The 26,715-nt window shown below is 35.8% G+C and overlaps 5 protein-coding genes across 8 annotated transcripts; 3 read left to right on the top strand and 2 right to left on the bottom strand.

Annotated features, from left to right (window-relative positions):
* Positions 1-1,808: 1,808 nt before the first annotated feature.
* LOC116175883 (wolframin-like) lies at positions 1,809-12,081 on the bottom strand. 4 transcript variants are annotated; one of them, XM_031494235.1, is made up of 4 exons: positions 11,950-12,081; positions 11,760-11,864; positions 11,460-11,700; positions 1,809-4,213 (listed from the first exon to the last, which is right to left on the bottom strand). In XM_031494235.1, the coding sequence occupies exons 1-4, from the start codon at positions 12,008-12,010 to the stop codon at positions 2,035-2,037; spliced, it is 2,586 nt and encodes an 861-aa protein (XP_031350095.1). In that variant the 5' UTR covers positions 12,011-12,081; the 3' UTR covers positions 1,809-2,034. The 4 variants fall into 4 exon arrangements, with proteins under 4 accessions (XP_031350095.1, XP_031350096.1, XP_031350097.1 ...); XM_031494236.1 differs by having other exon boundaries at positions 11,460-11,676; XM_031494237.1 differs by having other exon boundaries at positions 11,915-12,009.
* A 3,239-nt stretch (positions 12,082-15,320) lies between these two features.
* On the top strand, positions 15,321-17,888 carry LOC116175884 (zinc finger protein 99-like). Its single transcript, XM_031494240.1, has 2 exons — positions 15,321-15,649; positions 15,706-17,888. Coding segments are annotated over exons 1-2 (1,542 nt in total). The 5' UTR covers positions 15,321-15,648; the 3' UTR covers positions 17,247-17,888.
* A 4-nt stretch (positions 17,889-17,892) lies between these two features.
* LOC116175885 lies at positions 17,893-19,749 on the top strand. The gene is made up of 3 exons (XM_031494241.1): positions 17,893-18,532; positions 18,582-18,978; positions 19,026-19,749. Exons 2-3 carry the CDS (start codon positions 18,592-18,594, stop codon positions 19,668-19,670), a joined length of 1,032 nt encoding a protein of 343 aa, XP_031350101.1. The 5' UTR covers positions 17,893-18,532; positions 18,582-18,591; the 3' UTR covers positions 19,671-19,749.
* A 1,504-nt stretch (positions 19,750-21,253) lies between these two features.
* Positions 21,254-22,228, bottom strand: LOC116176899. The gene is made up of 2 exons (XM_031495721.1): positions 22,000-22,228; positions 21,254-21,950 (listed from the first exon to the last, which is right to left on the bottom strand). The coding sequence occupies exons 1-2, from the start codon at positions 22,222-22,224 to the stop codon at positions 21,255-21,257; spliced, it is 921 nt and encodes a 306-aa protein (XP_031351581.1). The 5' UTR covers positions 22,225-22,228; the 3' UTR covers position 21,254.
* A 2,223-nt stretch (positions 22,229-24,451) lies between these two features.
* LOC116176971 (nucleolar protein 56) lies at positions 24,452-26,262 on the top strand. Its single transcript, XM_031495819.1, has 2 exons — positions 24,452-24,550; positions 24,675-26,262. The coding sequence occupies exons 1-2, from the start codon at positions 24,548-24,550 to the stop codon at positions 26,127-26,129; spliced, it is 1,458 nt and encodes a 485-aa protein (XP_031351679.1). The 5' UTR covers positions 24,452-24,547; the 3' UTR covers positions 26,130-26,262.
* The last annotated feature ends 453 nt before the right edge of the window (positions 26,263-26,715 follow it).

Below are 26,715 nucleotides of genomic sequence, written 5' to 3'. Positions count from 1 at the left end.
GCGAGTTCGGCATAACTCGGGCCGTCCCTCTCTACGTCCACGGTGTCAAACGATGTTTATCAACGGCCAACCAAACACACATTACACGTTTTTGCACGGCGATGCCGAGCGAGCTAAAGCATAGCTCGGGCCCTCCCTTAGACTCGCCTCTCTACGTCCACGGTGGTAAACGACGTTTACCAACTGCCAAACACACTACACTTTTTTGTACACCAGTGTCGAGCGAGCTGGAGGCGAGTTCGGCATAGCTCGGGCCCTCCCTTATTAGACTCGTCTCTCTACGTCCACGGTGGCCAACACTACATACTTTTTCAATCATACATCCAACCTAATAAAAAACGGCCGTAACGCTTATGTGCTCGATTTTCCGCCGCGTGTCCGTCTGTCTGTTCCATCGAGATTTCGCGGTCTCTGGGCCACCTAGAGATTTCGACTTTTCGCGAATTCTGAGATGGTAGGGTCCTTCCTAAGACAGTAAACGTTAAATGTAACTGAACTACTTTGGAGACGGTTTACTGTTCAAGACAGTACTAGATTTTTTTCACTACTAGCGTCTGATGACATGATTATTAACCTTTTTTCCACTTGTAAAGTAGGCTTTCTCGGCATTTGTTCAAAGTGGTTAATAATTTTTTATTATTAACTAGTAGTCAATAATGAGAACTGTCACGCTGTCACTTTTAGAAAACACAACCCGAAATTTCGCTCAATGAACGTTTAGACAAGTTCTCTAAAACGAATCACCACCATTCGCAATTTCCAGAGAAATTACATACCTAAAATTATAACATTTTGAAAAAATTCGAACGAAATTACTCTTTGAAAAATCTCAATGACAGAACAAAATACGGCCTGTTTGACTTGTACTTCCACGTACTTGATTGACATGTTAAATTAAGAAACAAACAATTCTGTCCAACCGTTAACTCTCTTATCAATATAATATGTTAATTTAGAGGATTTCAAGTGCTAGTAGTGAAAAAAATAGTATATATACCACGGTAGAGAAGTCTATTATTGCCTTCGCACCTTACACCCCTCGGCGCAAGCGCCTCGAGATGTAATCTTGGTGCTCAGGCAATAATAGTGGACTTCTCTACCTTGATATATAATGTACTATTTCTTTAAAAAACAACGTTAGGCTCACAATGGGTAATTGTGAGTTATATGATAAATTGAACTAAGCGACATCTGATAAACAAACGCGGTTGAATCGAAATCGCGGATGACTCAAAACGACTACCCTTCCCCTAACGAAGTAAGGTGATGTCGGACTTTCGATTCTTAACACACGCACTTTATATACCAATGCCGAGCGAGACGAAGGCGAGCTCGGCATAGCTCGGGCTCACCCTTTTCACAACGAAAATGACTCGCATTTTTCGTACACCAATGCCGAGCGAGGCGAAGGCGAGTTCGGCATAGCTAGGGCTCCCCCGTAGACCCGCCCCTCTACGCGTACGACGTTTACCAACAGCCAAACACAACACACGCTCCACTTTTTCTCATACATCCTAACCTAATAAAAAACGGCGATCTTTGCGAAAACGTAGAACTACTTAAAGTAGTGATTCACTACCATTATATTTATATTTCATCCAAAATACTTGTAACATGCTATTAAATCACCCATATTCAATACCTTTCAGATTTTTAATAGTTTAGTGCATACCTCCTATTTACAACTTTGTATTTCATTTTTATTGCTGCGTAATCCTTTTTTTTTTCTCTTTAATTTCCGATACCATTTTTAGCGCATTTCCACAAAAAGAAAAGAAAAATGCAACAAATTCCAGGAAATAAAAACATGTCTATATTAAATTTATTTGCAAAGACAAAGTTCAGATTTGACAAGTCATAATTAAATACATTTGTAAAAATAAATAATTATTCTGCCGATTTAAATTGTAATTCATTCATAATAAATATTCTAGGTTATATCACTGGTTTGAGATCTTCTTACTATCTTTTATTCTTTTGTTTCAAATAGGATAAATATATTGCCATCCAACATCCTAATTTACTCTTGACAAACTATTCAAACAAATTAATTGGCATAAACAAAAAATTGATAATAAACTTTAAACCTAAATTAAAGTTACTCAAAACAGACTCGAGAGTTAACAAATTAACTGATCGTATTTCCGTATTCGTTAATTCAGTCTTGTGACAATGGATACACCGCATCGACTCGACGAGGACATGAGGTTTAGAGCCGCCTATGATTCCATCGTTAGTTAAAAATCCGGTAAATTTGATTCTATCGTCCGGTTTCAATTGCAGCGTGAAGTTAGAAAAATGATGGCCGACTTCTAGTACTACTTCGGCCGTTTTCGTCCATAATACCATATTTCTTCGTAATACAATGTGAAACTCGTACACGTTGAGATTATCTAACGAACACTTTCTCGTTGTTCTGATCGCGTCGTAAAACATTAGACATTCTTCCGTTACATCTTCAGGAAGATTCTTGCAATCGTGTTCGACGCTCTCGCCGAAAATGCAATACAGATATTGAGAAAGAGATTTCGGTATATAACCGAATATTTTTCTCCAGACGTTTGTGATTGATCTTACTTTAATTTCGTGCACCCATCCCTCCCATTCGACGGGTACGTCGGCCAACTTGGCGCATCGAATTTGATTCGCGGCAGCTGTTGAAGTCTCCCAATTGGGTTGATCGCAAAATTCTTCGTACTGATCCCAGGTAATACCATTTGCGGTGGAGCTGTGAGTGTGAACGTTCAATGAGGAGTTGTTGGCGGAAAATGAATTTATTAGAATGAAAAACGTGACGATGGCGGTTATAACTTGCAAATACGCTATTTGTTGGCGAAATCTTGTACGGGCCAACAACCAACTGATTCCTAAGCCTGATGATGCAAATAGTAGAAAGAGGAGTATGCTATATAACGACACAGAAGTGACCACCCATTTCGTTAAAGCTATTGAAGGTAAAATGATAGTCGTTAAGCCGACCAACGGTAAAAACATTACAATGCCAACTAACGCCAGAGTACCACGCATAAGGCCAAAAGTAGTCGCGCCTTGAGAGTTGATTATGGCAATCTGCAACCAACTTAAAGTGACACAGTGCGGTATAAGACACTTGTATGTGCCTGACCAATTCCGTCTCGACGCTATGCACACTAACAAAAATGGTATTAGGATGTAGAATAAAATTCTGAAGTTTATACAAAACTCAATACCATTCCCAATGATGTAGCTGGCGAAAGTAGGAATTTTAAGGTCTAGGAATCTCCAACCTTGTGTTACCACGGCGTCGGTCTCGTACGGATACTTCGCAAGTACATTCGTAGCAAAACTAAGCAAAGTTAGTAGTGCGGTGGCGCTTTCTCCCCGCTCCCTGTGTGTAAAACTGTGTAAAGTAATGAACGTTAGACAGAAAGCGAGGATCGTCAATTCGGACTGTGGTATCCACTGATCAGAGATAATGGGATAAACAAGCAGGTTTATAAGTAAAGCGAGAAAGAAATGGGCGAAGGGCTTTAAATTGTTGCGAATGAACTGATATTCCGCCTCGGCCGCATTTAAACTGCCACCCGAGTAAGTGATAAACAAATTGGACCAAACTTGAAAATCGTGATAATGGTTACCCATTTGTAGCATTTGAAAGGTGCTAATTACCATAGTTACGAACGTGATGTAATAGGTCGCCATAGGAACAAAATGTAGCACACTGTTGCAACTAACAAACGAATACAAACACATCATGAGGACCAACTGAATGTCACTTTGAATCGAGGGAATATAACTACCGATAGGACGGCAGCCTAAAGCTCGGATTAATTTAAAGTATAAGATTTTGCATGTGAGAAATGGATGAAGTATAGATCTGTGAACAACCGGGATCTCATCGAGCGCACATAAGTTCAAGTCGGAAAAAGTCACTCCTCGATTTACCAACGGAAGGTGTCCGTGCGAATAATCGACGGCCGCCGAAACCAGATTTTCTTCGGTTAACTTTTGGTTGCCGTCGACAGATCTTCCCGTCCAATCCACGTCCTGATCCGAATCGCTACCCTGTTCGTCGTAATTATCCACAAGCTCTCCATTTGACGGTTCTCCGCTTCCATTGCAGTTGTACGAACGGTTTTTTTGAATCGCGTTTGACGTACTTTGTTGCTTATCGATTTCCAAAATTCGCCTTTGAAGTTGTTGGGACGTAATGTAATCTTCGCCATTTGACAAGCTATGGAAATCGTGTTCATATTAATTAACTAAATTAAACACATTGGTACCTACACATTGTATTGCATTCATTTCATACAAAAGCCCTCATCAGTACCTACTACCATACGTTTCATTGTTGATTACAATAATTATGAACAAGAAATACAATCCCGTATCAGAAATGCAGAACATTTTGTATATTTTTATTAAACCAACAAGTGTTTTTTATTTGTCACACAATCATCAGCGAGAAAATTTGATGCTAGTTTTCCTAATGAAACATTGAGCCATAATAATAAAAAAGATGGATTTGCGCATGAGTAGACCCAATGATGCTATATAAGTAATATGGATTGCCTGATCCCTATTATACTCGTAATGTTGCCAGCGTTAAGTCATATCCCAACCCTAATGTGACGTCATCAACGGACCTGCCTGTCAGAATTGAAGGTTATAATATGTAAACGTTTTTGCATTAGTGTTATAACTGTAACCCAAACCAATTCAAAACATGCCTTTTGGAAATTGTAAAACTCCCACAATCTTAGGGTTACTTTTATTATTTTTTTTAAATAATTTGTTATTTTCATACTTAGTTTGTAGAAATATTATATTCATATATTTGTCAATACTGTAGGTAACTCAATGATTAATAATTGTTTATGTTAATTTTATTAGCTTGGTAAGAGATTTGATACACCTTTTAATTATGATTACTTTTGGAAGGGTGGTAGATCGCCTAACCAGACGAACCCCTGTCCATTTGTAAGATTCTTGCTTACAATAAACTTTATTATTTATTATTATTATTATTATAACTGTGCGTTAAGTGTTTGCTATATTGCAACAAAATCAAAAATACTGGACGCCGATGTGCAGTATTGGACTGTAATACGAATTCATGGGCGTGTTGACTTTGCAAGACAATAAACGGATAAATTCGGTTTCAATCACAGTCGGCCATGGAATTATTGCCGTAAGAAATACCATTGATTATAGTTGTGTGTATAACAATGGAAATACATTGTGAACTTCAAGGCAAACATTCATCGCCGATTTTGTAATTTTTTTCTTTATCAAGTGGCATCATAATCCAATATGGCGTCCATAAGAAATCGGAGCAACTGCGTAAATTTTTCATTAAAGCCCCTGACGATACGTTCATCTCTTTGAAGGTTTGTAACGAGTTGACAGTTCTCAGAAAATGTTGACAGTGAGTACCTATAACGTTTCGCATTTCAGGTTGTCGCTCTTTGTGGAGTCTTAAAACTTGAAGCCAACATCTGCAGCGCCATCACTGAGTATGACTAAAATAAGAACTAAATCTGAGGCGCTAAATATGAAAATTGCAAGGGCTAGTATATCCACACAAAATATTAATACGATAACTGTTTAACTTTATACCTGACGAATTAATTTATATAATAAATAAATTTGAAGTAAATGTAATTTTTGGATAATGATACCAATAGATTGTGGAATAAGCTTTTATTTAAAAAATATACATGTTTATTGCAGCGTCTAACCAATCTCCAGGATGGTGTATACCATGATGGTGAGGGTGTTACACAACGATTAAGATTCATATTTTGATGACCAGCAAAAGTGTTTACATCTGTTTACATTTTCATCTACTGTCATTTCTTCAACTTGTTCTTCATCGGAGAAACTATCGACATTTTCATTTGATGGATTCGGAAAAATTAAAGGAACCAAATTAGCCTTTTACTTACGCGAAAAACGTTTCTGTTTTAACGTCCTTGTTTTTAAGGTTATATACTGCATCACATTTTTTTATAAAACAACTTCAGCGTCTCATTTTTAATTAATTATGTAAAAGTAGACTAACGAACACAAATTTACATAAAATCACTATAAAACACTTATGGCCGTTTGCACCGTTTCTGCAATAAACGTTGTTTAACTAATCACTGTTTTAATTTTAATCAATGTTTAATTTGTAACCACTTGCACCGACAAAAACATAACGCTGTTTAGGTAATCGGAGAATCTGCTAGGCAACACTGTAAAATATCTACTGTCACATGTGTTTACTGACTGTTTGTTAATCTTAAAGTGTATATTTGAGCTTAAAATCATCAACTTTGTTAAATTTAGTAAATTTGGTTAATAATGGAAGCTCCGACCAAAAAAAGAAATCGATGCCCAACGTTTAGTGCGGATGAAAAGTTAATGATTGCCAATATTTGTGATTTTTCAGATTTGCATCACAAGTAGGTACCCTGAACATTTATAGAGAAATATCCCTTTCGGTTTCTAAAAACCTCCGGATCTTCTCCACCTGGAAAATGTATATTGACCTCATCAGGTATTATGCGAAACTACTTAAGTACCTGGTGATTGTATTTTGACATGCGTACCATCAACACAACCAATAACTCTCTGCGCTTGAATTAATTTGGACCTGGCATTTTAACAAACTGTGGATAGAGTCTACTAATAGCATGTGTAGCCTTTGCAACTAACCGTGATGCTGTGGAGATATCCATGCCGATAAAATAAAATAAAATGTCCGGCACTTGCATAAAACCTAAGCGCTGCTAACAACTGATCAATAGGTGCTACATTATTGTTTCTAAAAGTATAGTTTAGGATAACAAATGGGTAATTAGGTACTTAGTAGCTTCATACAAATTGTTATTATATTCGAGATCCATTTCGATTAATTCTAACAACTGCAGAACTGTATCTTTCGTCTAACGAAAGCGCTTAAAGAATGTTAAGTTATCCATCTCCCCGAAATGATTTTTCCTAGTATAAACTTTACGTGGGAATCTAAACTCTACTATATCCAATATGTCTAAATCATCTTCTATGAAAAATTCTTCAACAACATCCATAATTTATCAAAATTTATGACACCACAGAAAGAAAATCAAAATAAAGATACTGGTAGTATTTACTATAACCTACAAATTATGACATACTCGTACTAATCAGACCTTTAAACGCCCAAAATTGGACGTTTAGATTAAACATAGCCTACACCTTTCTAAACGTTGATTAATGTACGGTGCAAACCCTGTCTATTGCTAAACAGTGTTTACGACTTTAAACGATGTTTAGTAAAACGGTGCAAACGGCCATTAAAATTAAATCTCGTAACATTGACGTGTGTCAAATTTCGTTTCACAAAACGCACACCGCCTTGTGATGGCGCTATAGACGTTGTCTTCATAAATTTGACTTTGCTAGCAATCCAGTTATTTTTTCATCCAAGACTTACAGGCCGGAGCGCTCGAAAAGGTCTCTAGATACTACAAACACTATTTGAAAGTCCATTAGTAATAATTATTTAAAAAATAATAATTTCCATTGCGCGTTCGCGTGTTTCTAAAGTTACGCTATTTACTAACACTGCTGAAAAAAGGAACAAAAGACCATTTCTTAAAAATTCCTTCTGAACATTTTTGTGTCCTTTGGCCACAATTCATTCGATATATGATACAATTGTACCAACAACAAAATTTTCCGTATGGTGAATTTTGCTCTGCGCGGATAACTAATGCGCGATCTTGTAGGGCCTGTTAAATCTAATACCAAATAAGGCATTATATACGCAGAATTGGAGGCGCATATCATTGTAATTTAAAACGCCGAAAGAATTATAATGATATCGTTCCTAAAAACAGAAATATGATGGTGGAAATATAGAAAAACACGGATTTAATATAGTCGTTTTATCTTCAAATACTTTAAACCTTAAAATTAATTACTTCCAGTGTGACTAAAAATTAACAAACATTATAATTTAATTGTTTGCACCATTGACCAGCTCTTATTGAAATTTCGTGGCTCTATGTTAAACGGATTCGGAGTAAAAAAAATAAATAGTGGAGCCGCGCACGGATTTTCCATAAGCCGTAATGTATTTAATGTGTCCCGAACTGACTCCTAAGGTCACGTGACTTTTTCTAGCGCTCCGGCAGTTAGTATTTTTGACAGTACATCATTTATAATGTCTAATGTACATTCGCAAAATTTTAACGAAATCATAGTAACCGTTTTGGCGAAAAATTTTTTTTAGTTTTTTAACGTTGACATTTTATTTCTCAGTTTTTTTGTAATAAAACCTGGCACAATATTTGTAGGTTGTATACAGAAAAATAAGGTATTTCGAATATAGTCCAGTCAATTTGTACTTTCTGATTACAAAAGGTCCGGTAGAAGATTTTATTTTTCCGACTTATTTAAATGGTAAAGAGAGAGAAAAATCCAAGCCAATTCGACTAACGTCGGGAGAAATTTCTGTGATCAAAAATCTGCAAAAATTTTTCTTTTTTCCAATTTTTCTCAAATAACCCGCCAACGGCAATACTTAGGTAAAATCAGTACCTTTAATTTGATATTTTATTTGGCCCCCTAACATGTATAGTTTAGGAGATACACTAATTTAAAGTTTCATGTTTATAGTAATTTACACAAATAGATTAGGTATACATCTATATCTAAATTTATTTATTTAATTTTTTAATTTTAGCTGATGTTTATTTTTTTCAAAAATTAAATAAAAACTCGAAACTTCAACTTGATGTATCTCCTAAAAAACAGTGTAGGTAATTTGTGGTTCTTTACATTTGTCAACCTTATTCATTTCCTTCTCTCTCACTGGCTTGGCCCAACATGAGGTGTTAAAATTAATACGTACAGTCGTGGTCAGAAGTAATGTCCTCCCTTAGAAACTGCAACTGTAGAAAAAGTACCAATGTGTCAGTTTCTCCGTGATTTAGTTCAATTTCATTTCAATCTTAGGCATTTTCCTCACGTTGAAAAGAAGCTCAAATCTCACAAGAGATCCGGTGTATTAATTATGTGCTACACTTGAGATAATCGAGGGACATTACTTCTGACCAAAACCGTACCTACCATTAAAAAAAACAAAATAAAAAAAAAGTAAGTGTGACGGACAGACGGACGACATCAACGGAAAACATTGGAAAATACTCAAAATTCTTCAATGCAACCATCACCATCTGGCTACCCAGATTTGTATTCAAAAATTGAAGGTTCCTAACCTTTCAAGGATCGTTGTCCAATGCTTTTCGTATTGAAAAATGCAATACCATCTCAATGCACGTAGGTCATAAGGTCAAGTACATATGCTTTAATGTTTTTTATGCGGTTAGCAATTCATGGGATTAGGATCACTGTTGGAAGGTGTGTTTTACATCGACATATGACTTATAAAAAGAGACATGGTTGAGTCTATACGGATCCTTAAGCTATCCAGGATCATGACTTGATCTTCAAGAAACCTTTTATCTAAACCGTATTTTTTTAAACATACGGTTATATTAAACCAATGAAAAATGTTTTTTTCAAAATCTTTCCGAAAGAGCTCGTATTTTTATCTTCAAGTTGTGGTTGGTTAGAATTAAACATTTTGCCTTTGTGTACCTAGGTACTATCCTTCGACAAACCGTTTCGCTCATAAATTATGCCAACACCAAAAGATATATTTCTTCCAGACGTCCCAATCGCCTTTTATGAGTACCTTTCCAGACAATCCGCTCTTGAGATATAAGTAATTATAAGCGATCACGATAATGGGTCGAGGAGGAAGACTATGGATGGTAAAAGGTAATTCCTTTCATTAAGTCCATTCATTAGAGTACCATGAAGGGTAAAACAAGTCCCCCTTCAACCCCCCCCCCCTTTTTGATACAGGGTTAGAAAGAAAGGCGGGAGCTGGTAGAAAACATTTACTTTTTTCCCTTTTAATTAGAATACCGTGGAACATACAGTCATCCAGTGATGTCGAAATGGAGTCGCGCAGCAAGGTTATCATTTGTAGAAACCAATTCATTTCGATGAGACCTTTCATTAGAATACCATGAAGGATAGATCATGTATTTACTCCCTCTTCCTCCACCATTTTCAAAAGTTTGACATGACATCACTAGATGCATGTACATACAAAATCTGAGACAAATTAATGGTCCCACATTTCTTTAATTCTTAAAAAATGCGCTAAAAACTACTATAAACACGAAACTTTAAATTAGTGTAAGTATCTCCTAAACTATACATCTTAGAGGGCCAAATAAAATATCAAATTGACGGTACTTTTATACACTACAGGTTTTAATAACGGATGATTTTATCTAAGTATTACCGTTGGTGAGTTATTCTTAAAAAACCGAAAAAAGTCAGAAATTTTTGCAGATTTTTGACCACAGAAATTTCTCCCGACGTCAGTCGCATTGGCAAACTTGGATTTTTCTCTCTCTACCATTTAAACAAGTTTGAAAAATAAAATCTTCTACCGGACCTTTTGTAACCATTTAGCATTTTTACGTCTAATTTGACTGGACTAATAACTTAATAAAAATTTCAGGTTGCTATTTGAAAAAAAAATTTGATGATACAGACGGAAAATATTCTTTAAAAGTTGCTTAAAATGATCTAAAACGTCCACACTTGATGAAATTTTATGATGTCCAAAAAACAGCAATCGCAATAGCCACCTAGGAAGCTACTTAATTCAAAGGGCCCTGTCCAGTCATATTATTCCCAAACAGTGGCGGCCATCTGGGGAGGGCAAATGTTAATACAGTGATAGTTAGGGATCGTATTCTGTAGGGGGGGTGGGGGATATCCCTTAGAACGGGGGTCCCGAGGGTAACCACTAGAAACTCTATTTTATGCATTTACCACTAAATTTGCCACACATACCGAGTTATCCCTTAACACTTTGTCAATCAATGACGTTTCCTCCATGACCTGACAACACTGTGTCTCACAGAAAATTGCATATTCTTGAAAACAATCGCACGACAATTTTTTCAAACTCGGGAGGAGTTGTATGAGCACAACAATCTTGGCCCTTGGGAGGGGTTAATTTTCAATTGCTCCTCCCGTTGATCCGCCCCTGCTCCCAAATACTTAGGTCAAAAAGTCATGACTTGCACAAAAAACTTCATAGAACAAAAGTTGCTTAGAATCAAATCTATCCTTTCCCAGGTTTATTTTCAAGGATATATTTTTCTCGCCAGAGGAGTCGCATTCAATCTTAGGTCAGGTACAGAAAAATGAATGAATTTTTAGAAAAATCTGTGCTGTTTGGAAAAATTATACACAAATTAATAGTAAATGTACGAGGTGCTATATCTGGACAAATTGAATGTGCAGTGCTATAGATTCATTGGATGTTAGCAAATGCACTTGTACTTCTAAATTAAGACATTACTACATACTATACCTACTCAGACTACAAAGTAAAAATTGGCTTGTCAAATATTCACCTTGAAAATAAATCTCGCGCAGCTTTTCTAGCCAATTTTTCATCTTGTGTCATATTAATACACAGCTTGACATCCATATAATTATGTTCGGTAATACCCTTTCCACTCAAAAAACATGACCGTAACAATTCCGTTGCTTCGGAATTCCCTTGTTCCGACGACTTCATCAGCCAATAAACTCCCAAACGACAGTTCTCACGTTTTTCCGTTTCCAGCTCTGTAATGACAGTGTTAGTTAACTCTGCAAACAATTATCAAGTATTGGCGATTATGTATCACACTCATGGTATTATTGCTTACCACATTCCTCCTGCAACAACTGTTTGGCCAGTACCATTTGTGACTCCGCACATCCATCATTAGCCAACTGATTTCTCAAACGTTTTAGAGAACCATAGGGCCCATCTAAAAATAAATAAGTCCTACAAAAGTTTTTTCCAATAATAAGGTAATACTTCGCTAATATCAAGTAACAAATGACTTTATTTACCATGAATAGCCCACTGCTTACGAGCAGATGTCGATTTCTTTGAGGGAACAACTCCTGCCATTATAAATAGTGAGCAAAATTGTAAATAAACAAAATAGAAATGTCAAATTCTCATAAAACGTTCCGCTCATGTGCGTAATGTGTTAATTCTGTTGCTATGGAAACCGACACCAGTGGCGGCTATTCCACAAGGCCAACGGGCTCGGACACCCCAACCAATAACATTTTTTTTCGGAGATTTCCACGAATAAATGCTTACGACGATTGGTAGTTACCGTTAAAAAAAATCCCCAAAATTGAATATTTCTTAGTTAATTCGAAAGGTGAAAAGCTAATATTCGATAAATGAATCAACTACCTATTACCGCAATTTAAAAAAAACTGAAAGAACTCAGGATATTGGTTCATAACGTTTGCAATATTGTGCTATTGTTTCTTCGGAATGAATAAAAATTACTTGACACTTTTATGGATCGTTGTTGGGTGAAAACTCATCGGACACAAGAAGCTGAAGGCAATACAATTCGCAATAAAGCGAAGAATTTTACCTTTTGTTAGTGATGGCATAAATATTACACAACAATATAGGTACTAACTGGATGCAGCAAGCAGAGCTAAATTTTACCATGAACATGTATGAACTGAACAAAATGCAAAATCAGCAAATGAAGACACTATTTCCTTCATCTAAAGTGAGCCTTCCACATGTATTCGTTTGATCGAACTTGGAGGGTACACACTTGCAAACAGACTAAGTTCGAACGTGGAAGTTTTAAAGTATAACGCCTGTGTTAACTGATGAAATCAGCAGTCTAGTATTGGGAGTGGGGTGGGGGTCCTTACTCAAAAATTTAAACTTAAAAAAATGGGGCCTGGATGGAGCGGGAAAACACGAACTCCCAACACCAATGAAGTAATACTAACCTTGCAGTCGCACATGCAACCGACACTTGGACGTTTCTTGAATGATTTATCAAAAGTGCAAAACGAGTAAAAAATGCAATAAAAAATTCCATGTGTTTGTTAATCCAACTTTTGTGCGCTTTTGAATTCATTTGATTTGCATTTAGGAATAGTGGGGGTGACAACTCATTTATTTTTTTTAAATGTCAGTCCTGTGTGACATTTTACCACTCTGTGGGTCATACTACAAAACTATACATACTATTATATGATTATGTTGTTAATAAATAAAAAACATTAAATTAGATTATATCTGTATAGCAAAAAATATTTTTTCGTTAACTTTTATCTTTATGAGCCTTCAATAAAAAGACACCCACACCCACACCCTTTGAAGGGCGCCCAGGATCGGATAGGTACGATTCCACATACACAAACATATACCCAACATTTTAAATGTTATTAACATAAGTTAAAACACATATATAGATCTTCCTCTCACACTACAGAATTAATATTTCACTTAACGAGAAATTTGTTCCTTCCGAAAATGGTTTGTGTGTTTTGGAAGGTGTGCTTTAAGGCATAATTTGTTATGTGTCTCATAATCGCAATGAGCACATTTGAAATCTTTACAAACTTTATGTTTTAAAAGGTGTTGTTTAAAGTGGTATTTGTTACTTGTCTCATAATCACAATGGGCACATTTAAAATCTTTAGAAACGGTATGTTTTAAAAGGTGTCGTTTAAAGTAGGATTTATTACTTGTCTCGTAATCGCAATTAGTACATTTTAACACATTTACATTACTAGAAAGTTTGTGTGTTAAAATGTGTCCTTTAAGACATTGTTTATTGTTTGTTCCATAATTACATTGAGCACAATTAAAATCTTTAGAATCGGTATGTTTGAAAAGGTGTCGTTTAAAGTAGTACTTGTTACTTGTCTTATAATCGCAATTACCACATTTAAAGTCTTTAGAAACTTTATGTTTTAAAAGGTGTTGCTTAAAGTGGAATTTGCTGTTTGTCTTGTAATCACAATTAGTGCATATAAAATCTTTAGAAACTTTGTGTTTCAAAAGGTGTCGTTTAAAGCTGTCTTTGTTATTTGTATCATAATTACAATTAGCACATTTTAGCACTTTTACATTACTAGAAAGTTTGTGTGTTAAAATGTGTCTTTTGAGATATTGTTTAATATTTGTTCCATAATCACAATGACCACATTTAAAATCTTTAGAATCGATATGATTTAAAAGGTGTCGTTTAAAGTACGATTTGTTACTTGTTTCGTAATCGCAATTATCACATTTTAGCACATTACTACAAAGTTTATGTGTTAAAATGTGCCCTCTAAGACATTGTTTATTATATGTTCGATAATCACAATGAGCACATTTCAAATCTTTAGAATCAGTATATTTTAAAAGGTGTCGTTTAAAGTAGTATTTGTTACTTGTCTTGTAATCACAATTAGCACATTTAAAATCTTTAGAAGCTTTATATTTCAAAAGGTGTTGTTTAAAGTGGTATTTGTTATTTGTTTCATAATCACAATTAGCACATTTAAAATCTTTAGAATCCGTATGTTTTAAAAGGTGACGTTTAAAGTAGGATTTGTTACTGGTCTCGTAATCACATTTAGCACATTTTAACACATTTACATTACCAAAAAGTTTACGTTTTGCTCCATAATGATGAGCACAGCTAAAGCCTTCAAAATCATTTTGCTTTAAAAGATGTTGTTTAACATGCAGCTTACTATTTGTCGTGTCTTCACAAAAGTCACATTCAAAATCGTTGAAAATTTGAGTTTTAATATTCAATCCACAATCAGTTTGTGGATGTACTTCGTCATTATCGAGCGATTTGGAGCACTGTGCAGTAATGGTAATTTCGTCCTTTATTGTAATCGATGCTTGGTTGCTTACTAAAATATTTCCTTGAAGGTCGAAATGGATTTCTTCTTCTTGTTTTGGTTCGATTTTAATGTGCGATGTGACATGATTTCCGTCCATATCTACCATCAAACGTTATCAACAAATGTGTTACCATTACGTTTTTGTTTATTAAAAATAAACTTTGGTCAAAGAGTAATATTCTTTGCTTTGGTGTTAAACAATACAAATTTCTTACGTCTTTCTGTACAAGGTACAAGCCTACGAGTACAACTCTGGCACTTTGGTTGTAACTCAACTACCGCTAAGGGCCAACTTTCAGGTACACGAGGTACCTCATCCATAACCTATCCGACGGCGATAGCTATTCTCCCTACACTCTTTGCCCTTGTCTGTACTTGATGTTTTGATACACAGGGTAGTTGCAAAATGTCAGGACATCACTTTGGAAGTTGGTTTCATGGAGCTTGCTCCAACTATATTTACTCCAAATAATAACACAAATGCGAGATGCCAACGAAAACGGGACGGCTGCTCTTCTTGGCAGTGTCGAGATAATCAACGAACAAATCATCTGAAAATTTTTAGTGACAGTGGACCTCAGTGGACACTCCATTAGAGATCAATTCTTAGACCATATAGTACATGGTCTAAGGATCAATTATACAAATTGACATCTGCGCACAGCGCACTAATTACCTTCAAATTGTCGTTGTTCTTCACAGTCGTAAAGGGTAGATGCAGAGAACACACCCTAAAGGCATTTGAGCTTGCAAAGAATAATAATTATGGAAGTCGCCTTCAATTTTTGATATAATTATCCCACGTTAGAATTATTATCTACATTTTACTCAGCAGCACTTGTGATCCGAGTGAGGGAACAGTGTGGGCTTTGTAGTAAGTGAAAATATTGATTTACATTTGATTGGCCAATTAATTTATAAATTTCATAGTGAAAATAATTATGTCGGTGGGTGATGAAACAGAGATTAAGGTTGAACTGATTCAAGAAGAAGAAATCAATTCCTCCGTCTCAAAAAATGTCGTTATAAGGAATGAAGTTTCAGCAACAATAAAGGAAGAATTTAATGAGAGTATCGGTGAAGATTACTCTGAAATTGTGTTTTACGGAGACCAAAATCGTTTAGGACAGAGGAATCGACAACGTGCCTTGAATGTTTTTAAATGTGCCTCTTGTAATTATGTTGCTAAGAATAAAATGTACTTACAACGCCATTCCAAAGGACATTTAGTGCAGAAAGTTTCTCAAAATTTTTATTGCGGGAATTGTGATTTCTCAACAAAAAACAAATCATATTTAATACGGCACCTTCGCAAACATCGCTTTATACGCATTTCGAAAGATTTTGTGTGTTATAAATGTAATAGTTATGCAACAAATACTAAAGCATCTTTGAAACGACACCTCTTAATTCACAAAGATTCTAAAGATTTTAAATGTGACTGGTGTGAATTTGCAACAAATAATAAATCATATTTGAAACGGCACATTCAAAGGCATATTTTAACACATGGCCCTAAAGATTTCAATTGTGACATTTGTGACTTCGCATCAAACGATAGATCAAATTTTAAACGACATCTTCTAAAACACCAAGCTTCTAAGGATTTTAAATGTGATCATTGTGTGTTCACAGCAAACAATAAACAGTGTTTGATAAGACACCTCTTGAAGCATAGAGTTTCGAAAGAGTTTAAATGTGACAAGTGTGGTTACGGTACAAATAATAAATCACATTTAAAACAACACACCTTAATACACAAAGAATCGAAAGATTTCAAATGTGACTATTGTGATTATGCCACTAACATCAAATCTTCTTTTAATCTGCATGTAAAGTGGCATCTCCTAGCAGAAAATGTTTCAAAGGAGTTTAAGTGTGACAAATGTGAGTACGCAACAAATTTTAAATCATATTTTAAACGACACCTTTTAACACACAAAGCGTCTAAAGATTTCATATGTGACAAATGTCATTATGCAACAAATATTAAAGCACATTATAATGACCACATCTTAATACACAAAGATTCCAAAGATCTCAAATGCGACAAATGCGGATTTGCCACAAATATTAAATCCTATTTTAAACGACACCTTTTAGTACACAAAGATACTAAAGATTTCAAATGTGACAATTGTGATTTTGCAACAAATAACCGATCATATCTCAAACGACACATTGCAGGGCACAAAGTTTCTAAAGACTTTTATTGTGACGCATGTGGGTATGGAACAAATAATAAATCACATTTGAAGCGACACTTTGTAATACACAAAGAGTCGAAAGGCTTCAAGTGTGATAAGTGTAATTATGTTTCAAATTTTAAGTCGTCTTTTACACGTCACATTAATGGTCATGTCTTAAAAAAAACTACAAAAGATTTAAAATGTGACAAATGTAATTATGCGACAAATTTTAAGTCATATTTTAAACGACACCTATTGAAGCATGGTGTTTCAACATTGTAAATTTGGCACTTTCTGAAACATAAGCCACGTTATTAATCTCATCAACACAATTATTTAATTCGTCACAGATTTTAAATCACACCTTTTGATGAGCACATTTCTATTCATTGTTTTTTTTAAACTGTGAGCTTTAGTCATAAAATGTGTGAAGTGTATGCGCACCTTGAATTTTTAATATTTTTAGATGTGATTCTGCTTCAATTCAATAAATCAAATTTTAAACCACCTCCTACTATTTTAAATGTGATTTTACAACAAAGTTACTTGTAATGTACTTACTTATTTCATGTGATCTTCCCATTTGTAAAACCTAAATTACACGCATGAATTTTTTCTTCAATTTTAATGACTTCCTGAGTTCTCAATACTAAAGTTTCAAGATCCATGTCGATTCTAAGATCAATTTGAAGAGATCCCTTTTAATATATTCAAACTGATCTTACAATTGATACGAAACGATTCCAGAGATTATCAGTTTTAAGAACCCAATTCCAATGGGTTTTTAAAATTGGTCAAATATGCGTAACTTATTTGTTGTGTTAAAACTAACTAAACATTATATCATGTCTCTTGCTTAATTTAATTCATTTATGTGGTGTTTAGTTAACTTTATAGATAATAGAAACAAACATTGTTAGAGAATGTTTCTTACACATTTTAATTTGGAATAAATGTTTTTTTTAAAACATAATTTCTTGGTAATGTACTTAATGGGTATTGCTTGAAATTATTGTAGTGCACTTACATCAGACTCGCGTTGGTTCTCTGCACTCTAAATTAATAATACTATTCAAATTCAATCGAGAAAAAAGGAACCAATCCTCTGTGTCCGTCCAACCTTTCTTAGACCATCAGTTTCCTAACAATGAACAAAAAAATGTTCAAATATGTAGGTATGGATAAACCTTAGGGGTTGTCATGCCTTTAAAAAAATTCAATGACACAATGGAGTTGTGTGATACGTCATTTAATAGCTATTTTATATATCAAGTACATAAACTGGGTCTTTATGGACGAGTCGTTTATTTAGCCGAGCGAGTTTACGAGCGAGGCGTAAATAAAGATGGCGAGTCCATAAAGACAGTTTATGTACGCGGTATATACAAAGCTTTATGTACGATTGCAAAAATTACTCTTTAAAGAAGAAAATTTAATAATCGACATACAATCCATAATCCACTGACAAGGATGTCAAATATTTCGAAACTTAGTATCTAGTATTTTATGAAATATATGAAACGTTGAAAATGGTGATGGTATCAAAGGTTGCTGTTCTTGTTGCTAGGGTAACAACAGTTTGTTTAAAAATTTGTGCGTTTGTGAAAATTTTTGTAGTTGTGTAAAAATGGAAGAAATATCGCAAATTGCATCCGCAGCGAAGAAAACTCTTCTTCCCTGTAAATCGAGAACGGTATATGAAGAAGCTTACAATGCATACAAGAAATGGTGCGTAAAGAGAAATGTAAAAAAAACCGTTGAAGATACAATTCTGGCTTACTTTACTACCGATCTCGCGTCGTATAAAGCATCAAGCTTATGGAGTAAAAATTCCATGCTACGCACTACGATTCATTTGAACGAAGGAGTAGATATTAGCAAGTTTCCCAGTGTTATTCCGTTTCTTAAAAGAAAAGGAGAAGGATATACGCCAAAAAAATCGCTGATTCTAACGGATGAAAATGTGGATTCCTTTTTATTAAGCGCTCAGGATGAACACCATTTGCTAAATAAGGTATGTCCGTATTTTTAGAGGCATAATTTTTGAAGATATGTTTTAAGGTAATTCTTATCTTTGGAGTGGCGGGTGCCTGTAGACGCCAGGAATTGGTTTTTTTGCAGACGACAAATGTTGAAGATCAGGAAAAACATTTTCTAGTCAAGATGGGAATCATCGATACGAAAACCAAAAAAGATAGATCGTTTGTCATATTGCCAGGAAAACACAATTTACTGCACATAATTAGAAAATACATAGCCATTCGTCCTAAAGTAACGTCACACAACAGATTTTTTATCAATTATCAGAATGGAAAGTGCACGGTTCAACCTGTAGGGGTTCACAAAGTTGGTGGTGTTCCCAGTGTGGTGGCTAAATTCTTGAATTTAACAAATGCTTCTTCCTACACGGGCCATTCTTTTCGAAGAACTTCTGCAAGTCTTCTGGCAAATGCAGGTGGAAGTATGACTGACATCATGCGCCATGGAGGATGGCGCTCGGCTAGTGTCGCGGAAGGCTACGTCGAAGAGTCGGAAATGACAAAAGTCAACGTTGCGACGAAAATCCTAGGCGGAGCGGGTCCTTCATCTCATCGTAAAGAAATCGAAGAAAGACATCAAATGAGTGGACAACTCTTTATAAAGAACAATGTGGATTGCGTGATTAATATTAACAATTACTACGCGAATAAGCACTCCCCGAAGTAGGTGTTTCTTCAGGTGTTTCGCATTTATATTTATTTTGATATGTGTAAATAAATTATTTTGACAACCGACCACGTGACATTTGTTTATGGCCGCCGTCCATAAAGAGCATATACAGGGTGATTCCTATAGTACCTGCCACCGTATGGGAGCGTATATTGGGTGCCTAGGGGAGTATTTTGATATAGGACACTTGGGGTCGGAAATCTAAAATAAGGGCGCCAGAACCAAATTTATCTTCTGGAATTTCACGCCTGTATGTAGGCAACCCAACCGACCGACGTTTCGCGCGGAGCGATGCAGAGCGAGTTAGCGCGAGGAAGCGACATGGGAGGGAAGGAGGGAAAGCGACAGTCAAAAGCAAAACGTTTACAAGTGTTCAACGTGGCCACCGTTGTTCTCAATGCACTTCCTACATCTAGCCAACTATTATTATACTATTGCCATAGTGTTTATTCACTTGATACGCGTCGTTGCAGACGGGATTTCGTGGGTTTAAACAAAATTCTGATCAAGTGTCAGCCACACATCGCCGCCTGAGATCGCTCCGTGTGCACCGCCGGCCGGTTGGGTTGCCTACCTACAGGCGCGAAATTCCAGAAGGTAAATTTGGCTCTGGCACCCTTATTTTAGATTTCCGACCCCAAGTGTCCTATATCAAAATACTCCCCTACGCACCACCTACACGCTCCCAAACGGTGGCAGGTACTATAGGAATCACCCTGTATATATATACTTCTCTTATATATATGATAAAGAGCCACTTTATGGCCGCAAAAGAATATCATACTACAGTATTGATTATTATACAATCGGACATAATAGTATTTTACATTATTAGCCAGGTAAGTGAGGAGATGACAGGCTCGCCAGTCAACTTCTCCTATCGCCAGTAAAAACTATTACCTGGCGTATAATGTACAATATTTTATTTGTTACTCATTTGTAAACGTAAATAATTAGTTCTTAAATTGATCTTGAAGAAATGTCTAAAATATCATGTGATCCATGTAACAGAGACTTTGCATTAATTCTGGCCAATGAAATTACTAGATTACTAACTTGTAAAATTTTATGAAAATTTTTACAGGTCTGCTGTCAGTTTTACAAGTCTGCTGTCAGTTTTACAAGTCAGTAGCGTTTAAACATGACGTTTACCCGTTTGCGTTTTGTCTTGTTAATCAACGTTTCTATGTTTCGCATTTATAATGTCGTTGTTCTGATTCGGATTATGATGATAGAATGAACTTCATTCTAGCACGATTTTTGGTAACTTTTCCATTCTAACACGATTTTTGGAGGCTTGTTTTGTTTAGGAATTGGTATCCCTGTTATGTGTGACAGCCAACAAAACGTCAGCACAAGAGTACGCTTTATACTTTGTATGCTCGTGTTCTGTGGTAAAGTTAAAGGTGGTTACTTTTTTTCACACTAATATCAATGTTTATTCATTAAACAAAGCTCATATAAAAGGAAAAATGCACACGCATTACGATTTATTATTAAATTACACCAATAAAGTCATTAAACAAGTTTGCATAAACGATTTCTTAAAAATGTGCTAAAATGAAATTATCTAACCCCAACCTAACTTTCGTTCTTAAAAGAACAATTGTTATAAATTTTAACAGTCACCGTGGAATGTTCACCTGCATTTATAGTAATTCCGGGGACATTTTGTAACGAGTTAACAGTGGTGGATTCGAGGGTGGATTGTTTTCCGCTAGTAACAGTACATGGTTTCGTGGAGGGTCCAGCTTGAGGTTGTTTGGATTGAGTAGTCGAAACCGAAAGTAACTCTGCGACTTCAATTCTTTTTTTTTTAGATTGATCAACGTAACCCTCTGCTGTTGAGGAACTTTTCCACCCACCATGTTGCTTCAGTGTCATTATATCTGCACCATTGTTCGCCAAGTGTGATGCTGATGATCGGCGAAAGCAATGCCCGGAATATTCATCGCAGTTCCGCAACTTGAGATATCTTGCAATAATTCGGGGCATCTCGCCTATTTTGTTCAAACCAATTGGTTGCACCGTGCAACGTCCTTGTCGATAAAATATGAAAAACCGTTTGTGGGTTATATGTACAGGTCTTAAGCAAGCATACTCCTTGATTAAGCCTATCCACATTGCATTTGTAATTGCAAATAGCCTTGGACGTTTAGTTTTGGTTTTTGGTACCGTCACAAAAATTGAATCGGACTTGTAGTCTATATCATCCGTAAGCAAATTTTTTAGTTCCTCCCGCCTGCATGCTCCGGAATAACCAATTATTAGAATTACCTATAAATGTATCAGTGTGTAATTGTTGATTGAAAATTAATAAAATTACCTTCGCTGCCAAATACTCTGTGTTGGGTGCTTCATTAATGAATCTTTCTAATTCAGGATATTGTAATATTTTAAACTTCTTTGCCTCATATCCAACTGATTTTCGTCTTAATAATGCCTGCAGTTTCATAAATTTAGAAATATCAATATTCTCTCGAACATTCAACATAGATCGGAGCATCGAGTAATTCTTCCACAACGTAGAACTTTTGTAGCTCTTGCTCATTATTGTAAAGAATGCTAACAAAACATTTTCGCGTATCACTGTCACGTTTTGTGCGCCACACCAATCTTTAAATTTTAGGTATTCTTTTTCATACTCTCCTTTTGATTTTGTCGGTAACAGATTATCGACCGCTTCTTCGGCTATTAAGTGTAGTTCTGGCGGAGTAGATGAAAAGGTTGTCTCAGACATTGCAAATTTTACCTTCGTGTATCTATTTTCAGGCGCAATAACGAAAAATGTTAAAATTTAGAGAGACTAATTTAAACATTTGAAAGATGTACGCAGTGCTGCCAACTTTATTTTGACGCGGCAATATTTCTATTTTAAACTAAATACATACTTTTTTATAAATAATAATTAAGGGCTCAACATAGAAAATAGTATAAAACGTTCGTCACAGAAGGCCTTCTATCACTCGTTCATTCGAACCTTCGTCGCTACGTGGCTCAGGTTCGAAACTTGAATTCGTGCTAGAATAGGCCGCCTTCTGCAACTTATGTTTTAATAATACTATTAGAACTGAGTAACAAATAAAAGGGTTTTAATTCTCTAACCAAATCTAGCTTCACCCCCCCCCTGCCCCATTAAGTTATATAGTGCTTGATACATTGTAGGTAGAAAGAGGAGGGTAAGTACGCACAAACGCAAAATGAATTGATAACGGTGGCTTTGGCGACGGGCCGCTTGCAGCAAGTTAAAACACGTGCTGCACCCTCATTGGTCAAAACGGCCAACCGTTGACAGCGTGACGTCCCTGGCCGCAAACGTTTAAAAACAGAGCTCCGAACTCTGCAAAGCAATTCCGGCGCTTCAAAAAACAACCACAGCTCTCCGGTTGCAGAACCACCTTGCCAACTCGACTTCCCGCCACGCTCCACTAGCCAGGAAGACCCGCATTCGCGCTCGCTCCAACGACAGCGCTCACCGCGGGCACTTCGGCGGCCATTTTGTATATACAGGGTGGTACCTTGCGTAACGCATCATAGGGATTTCAATGTAAAATTCATAACATGCGATTATTGGCTCCCCAAATTATTTTAGAGCAAAAATGTATTAAGGTTTTTTGTAGAAAAAATTTTTTTACTACAATCAACCGTATTAGTTTTCAATTTTTTGCATAATAAAGACGGAAAATTGGAAAAATAAAACCCCCATCTTTTTCAATAATCTCTGACGTCATGGAATTTCATAATACAAAAACTACCCCAATATCCGTCATGCCATGGAATGTCTGCTATAAAACAAATCAAATTCTATCAAAAAGTATTATATTTAGAACAGCGAATTCAACTTAAAGAAAGGCCAAATTACTAAAAACGGTTTCCTAATACATATAACAATTTACAATAAATGTTCGAATAAGTCACCATTAACTGCAAGACAGTAACCAAGTCGATCATAAAATCCATTTCGATCTGCTGCTAATTGATAATTGGGTATCTTTTTGTTTTAGAAAATTCCACGGCATCGCAGATTATTGAAAAAGATGCGGGTTTTATTTTTCCAATTTCTAATTAATATGAAAAAAAATTTGAAAACTAATACGGTTGATTGGCGTAAAAATTTTTTTTCTACAAAAAACTAATACATTTTTGCTCTAAAATAATTTGGGGAGCCAATAATCGCATGTTATGAATTTTACATCGAAATCCCTATGATGCGTTACGCAAGTCACCACCCTGTATATTGTAAATATATTCCATAAAACGCAACATTTTGCGTCGCCTGCCAAAGTCGCAGATGCGAAAAAATTACCAAAAAGTTTCTGAACAAACTAGAAAATTAGGTAACTTCTCATTTTATTAACTTATTATTTTAATTAAAATTAACTTCTTATTTAAAATCTCGAAAAAAAGTGCCGGGGAGAAAATGGAACATGACCAATGGTGTAAGCCCTTCAGCTTAACTTATATTCCAAATTTAAGCATTAAATAAATAAAAATGAACCGGAAAATTGTGAGAATTTCGATTGTTTATGCGGCGGAATGCAGGAATGAATGTTACATACTTCTTTAAGCTGTTCGCACGACTCTGAATGCTCCACCTATAAATCAGGAGACATGAGAGAGTACTATTCCTTAGTTATGAAAAGTACAAAAGAGCGTGCTCCAATCGAATAAAAGAACAAAAAGGAGCTTTTGGAGTGCACTTTATATACTCCGATCTCAATGCCGAACGTACCCTGTATAGTAGTTATAGTGTAAAGCCTTCTTTAGTGTAGATAACCGATAACTTTCTGGGCATGCGTATATGGGAACTTGTAGTGTTTTTAATTCCACATGTTTTGTTTAAATAATTATTACAAATTTTTAAATAAATTATAATGGTAAGCACTATTACAACATAGATATGGTCGTATATGTTTAAAAAGTGAAAGTTTGTAACATACGACTTACTCGTAAAATAACTCGAGAACATTTGTTTGATTGATTTAACCCCACTTTTTTTAGACCCAGTTATATGTGCTCTTCGAGCATGCCGCTGGCTATGGCATATTCAAAGTTAAAGAGTTCGAAGAAATTGGAATGCTGTTACCGCAGGTGGAAGCGTCAATTAGTGACTTATCAAGATTTAACAGCGTCGTGAAGCTGGTGGGGTTTTCTCCGTTTAAAAGTGCCGTCACTGCACTCGAAAGTATCAACGCTATATCGGAAGGTCTCCTTCCAGAAGATTTAATGCACTTCATAGATATTACGGTACCTAAAAGTGGTAAGAAAGAAAAAGTTTGTTTGGGCGTCTTCGACCCTAAGCTTGGGGCTGCCATCACCGAGGCTTTAGGCATTCAATGTAACCATGTGGGTGCGGTTCCTGAGATTCTCCGAGGTATTCGGCATCATTTTCCTAACCTTGTAAAGGGTTTTACTTCGAAAAGTTCCGCAGTTGCACAGCTTGGTTTGGGTCATTCCTATTCTCGTGCGAAAGTGAAGTTCAACGTGAACAGGGTTGACAATATGATCATTCAATCGATTGCATTACTTGATCAGCTGGATAAGGATATTAACACTTTTGCGATGAGAATAAGAGAGTGGTACTCCTATCACTTTCCAGAATTGGTAAAAATTGTTCCAGAAAATTATATGTTCGCTCAATTGTGCAAGTTTATCAAGAATCGTAAAGACCTTACACAAGATTCTGTGGAAGGATTGGAGGAGATTGTTATGGATTCGTCCAAAGCACAAGCCATATTAGACGCATCACGATCAAGCATGGGCATGGAAATCAGTCCCATCGATATGATTAACATTGAAATGTTTGCTAGTCGTGTTATTGCATTAGCTGATTACCGCAAACAACTTTCTGAATATTTAAAAACAAAGATGGGCGATATTGCTCCTAATCTAGCCACCTTAATCGGAGATCTTGTTGGGGCAAGATTAATAGCGCGAGCGGGCTCTTTGACAAACCTTGCCAAGTATCCGTCTTCAACTGTACAAATTTTGGGAGCAGAGAAAGCATTGTTTAGAGCTTTAAAGACCAGAGGCAACACCCCAAAGTACGGACTTCTATTTCATTCGACATTCATTGGACGGGCGGCAGTTAAAAATAAAGGTAGAATTTCCCGATATTTGGCGAACAAATGTTCAATCGCTTCAAGAATCGATTGCTTTGCCGAGCAACCCACGAATATTTTCGGAAATAAACTCAAGCAGCAAGTGGAAGATCGACTTAAATTTTACGAGACTGGAGATATTCCTAAAAAAAATATTGATGTTATGAAAGAAGCCTTAGAAGAAGTTCAGTTGGCTACGAAAACGGAAAAGAAGAAAAAGAAGAAGCGTAAATCGGAATCGAATCATGTATCAAATGCCACCAATGGATCTGTTGCAGAGGAAACGCAGAATTCCGATGAACCGCCCAAGAAGAAGAAGAAAAAGAGTAAGAAACAGAGCGAGAATCAAAATTGAGGTAGTTTCATACTTTTATTTTTAAAATATCTATGTAGTTTGTAAGTTTGTTTATTTGTGGAATTAACGATTAAGCGGAAAAACAAAATTGTAACATTCTTGAAAAATTAGTAATTAAAAACATTATGTTAAATTATGTTTTACTAAATTTGTCAATACAATTAGTGACGAGGATGGTGAAAAAAATGTCCAAGTGGTAACGCCTAAAGTTTCAACTGCAACTTGAGATGGTTGCACTGAATTCAGAAATGCTAAAAGAAACTGATATTGAAGAAAGTCGATACGAATTCCTTAATTGTGTCTGATTCAGGGAAAATATGCAGTCATACTTAAAACTCATTGATTTTCATAACCGAGTGCCAAAAAGGCATACATAAGTTTTGGGCAGTATTCAAAACGTCTATAGGTCTGAAGAAATGTTTTAGACTTTTAGATGCCCTACCAAGGATATCTTGGTGGAACACGTCATATTTCTAGGAAATATTACGTCACATCCGCCTTTGTTCTTTATCGCGGATGACTCATCTTTCATGGCGCTAGAGCTCTATCGAGATTTCACCTAAGAACTTTGCGTAACCTGTTACTT

This window comes from Photinus pyralis, unplaced genomic scaffold (genome assembly GCF_008802855.1).
Source record: "Photinus pyralis isolate 1611_PpyrPB1 unplaced genomic scaffold, Ppyr1.3 Ppyr1.4_LG7, whole genome shotgun sequence".
Lineage (NCBI taxonomy): Eukaryota > Metazoa > Arthropoda > Insecta > Coleoptera > Lampyridae > Photinus > Photinus pyralis.
This window is presented reverse-complemented; position numbering and strand designations above follow the sequence as displayed.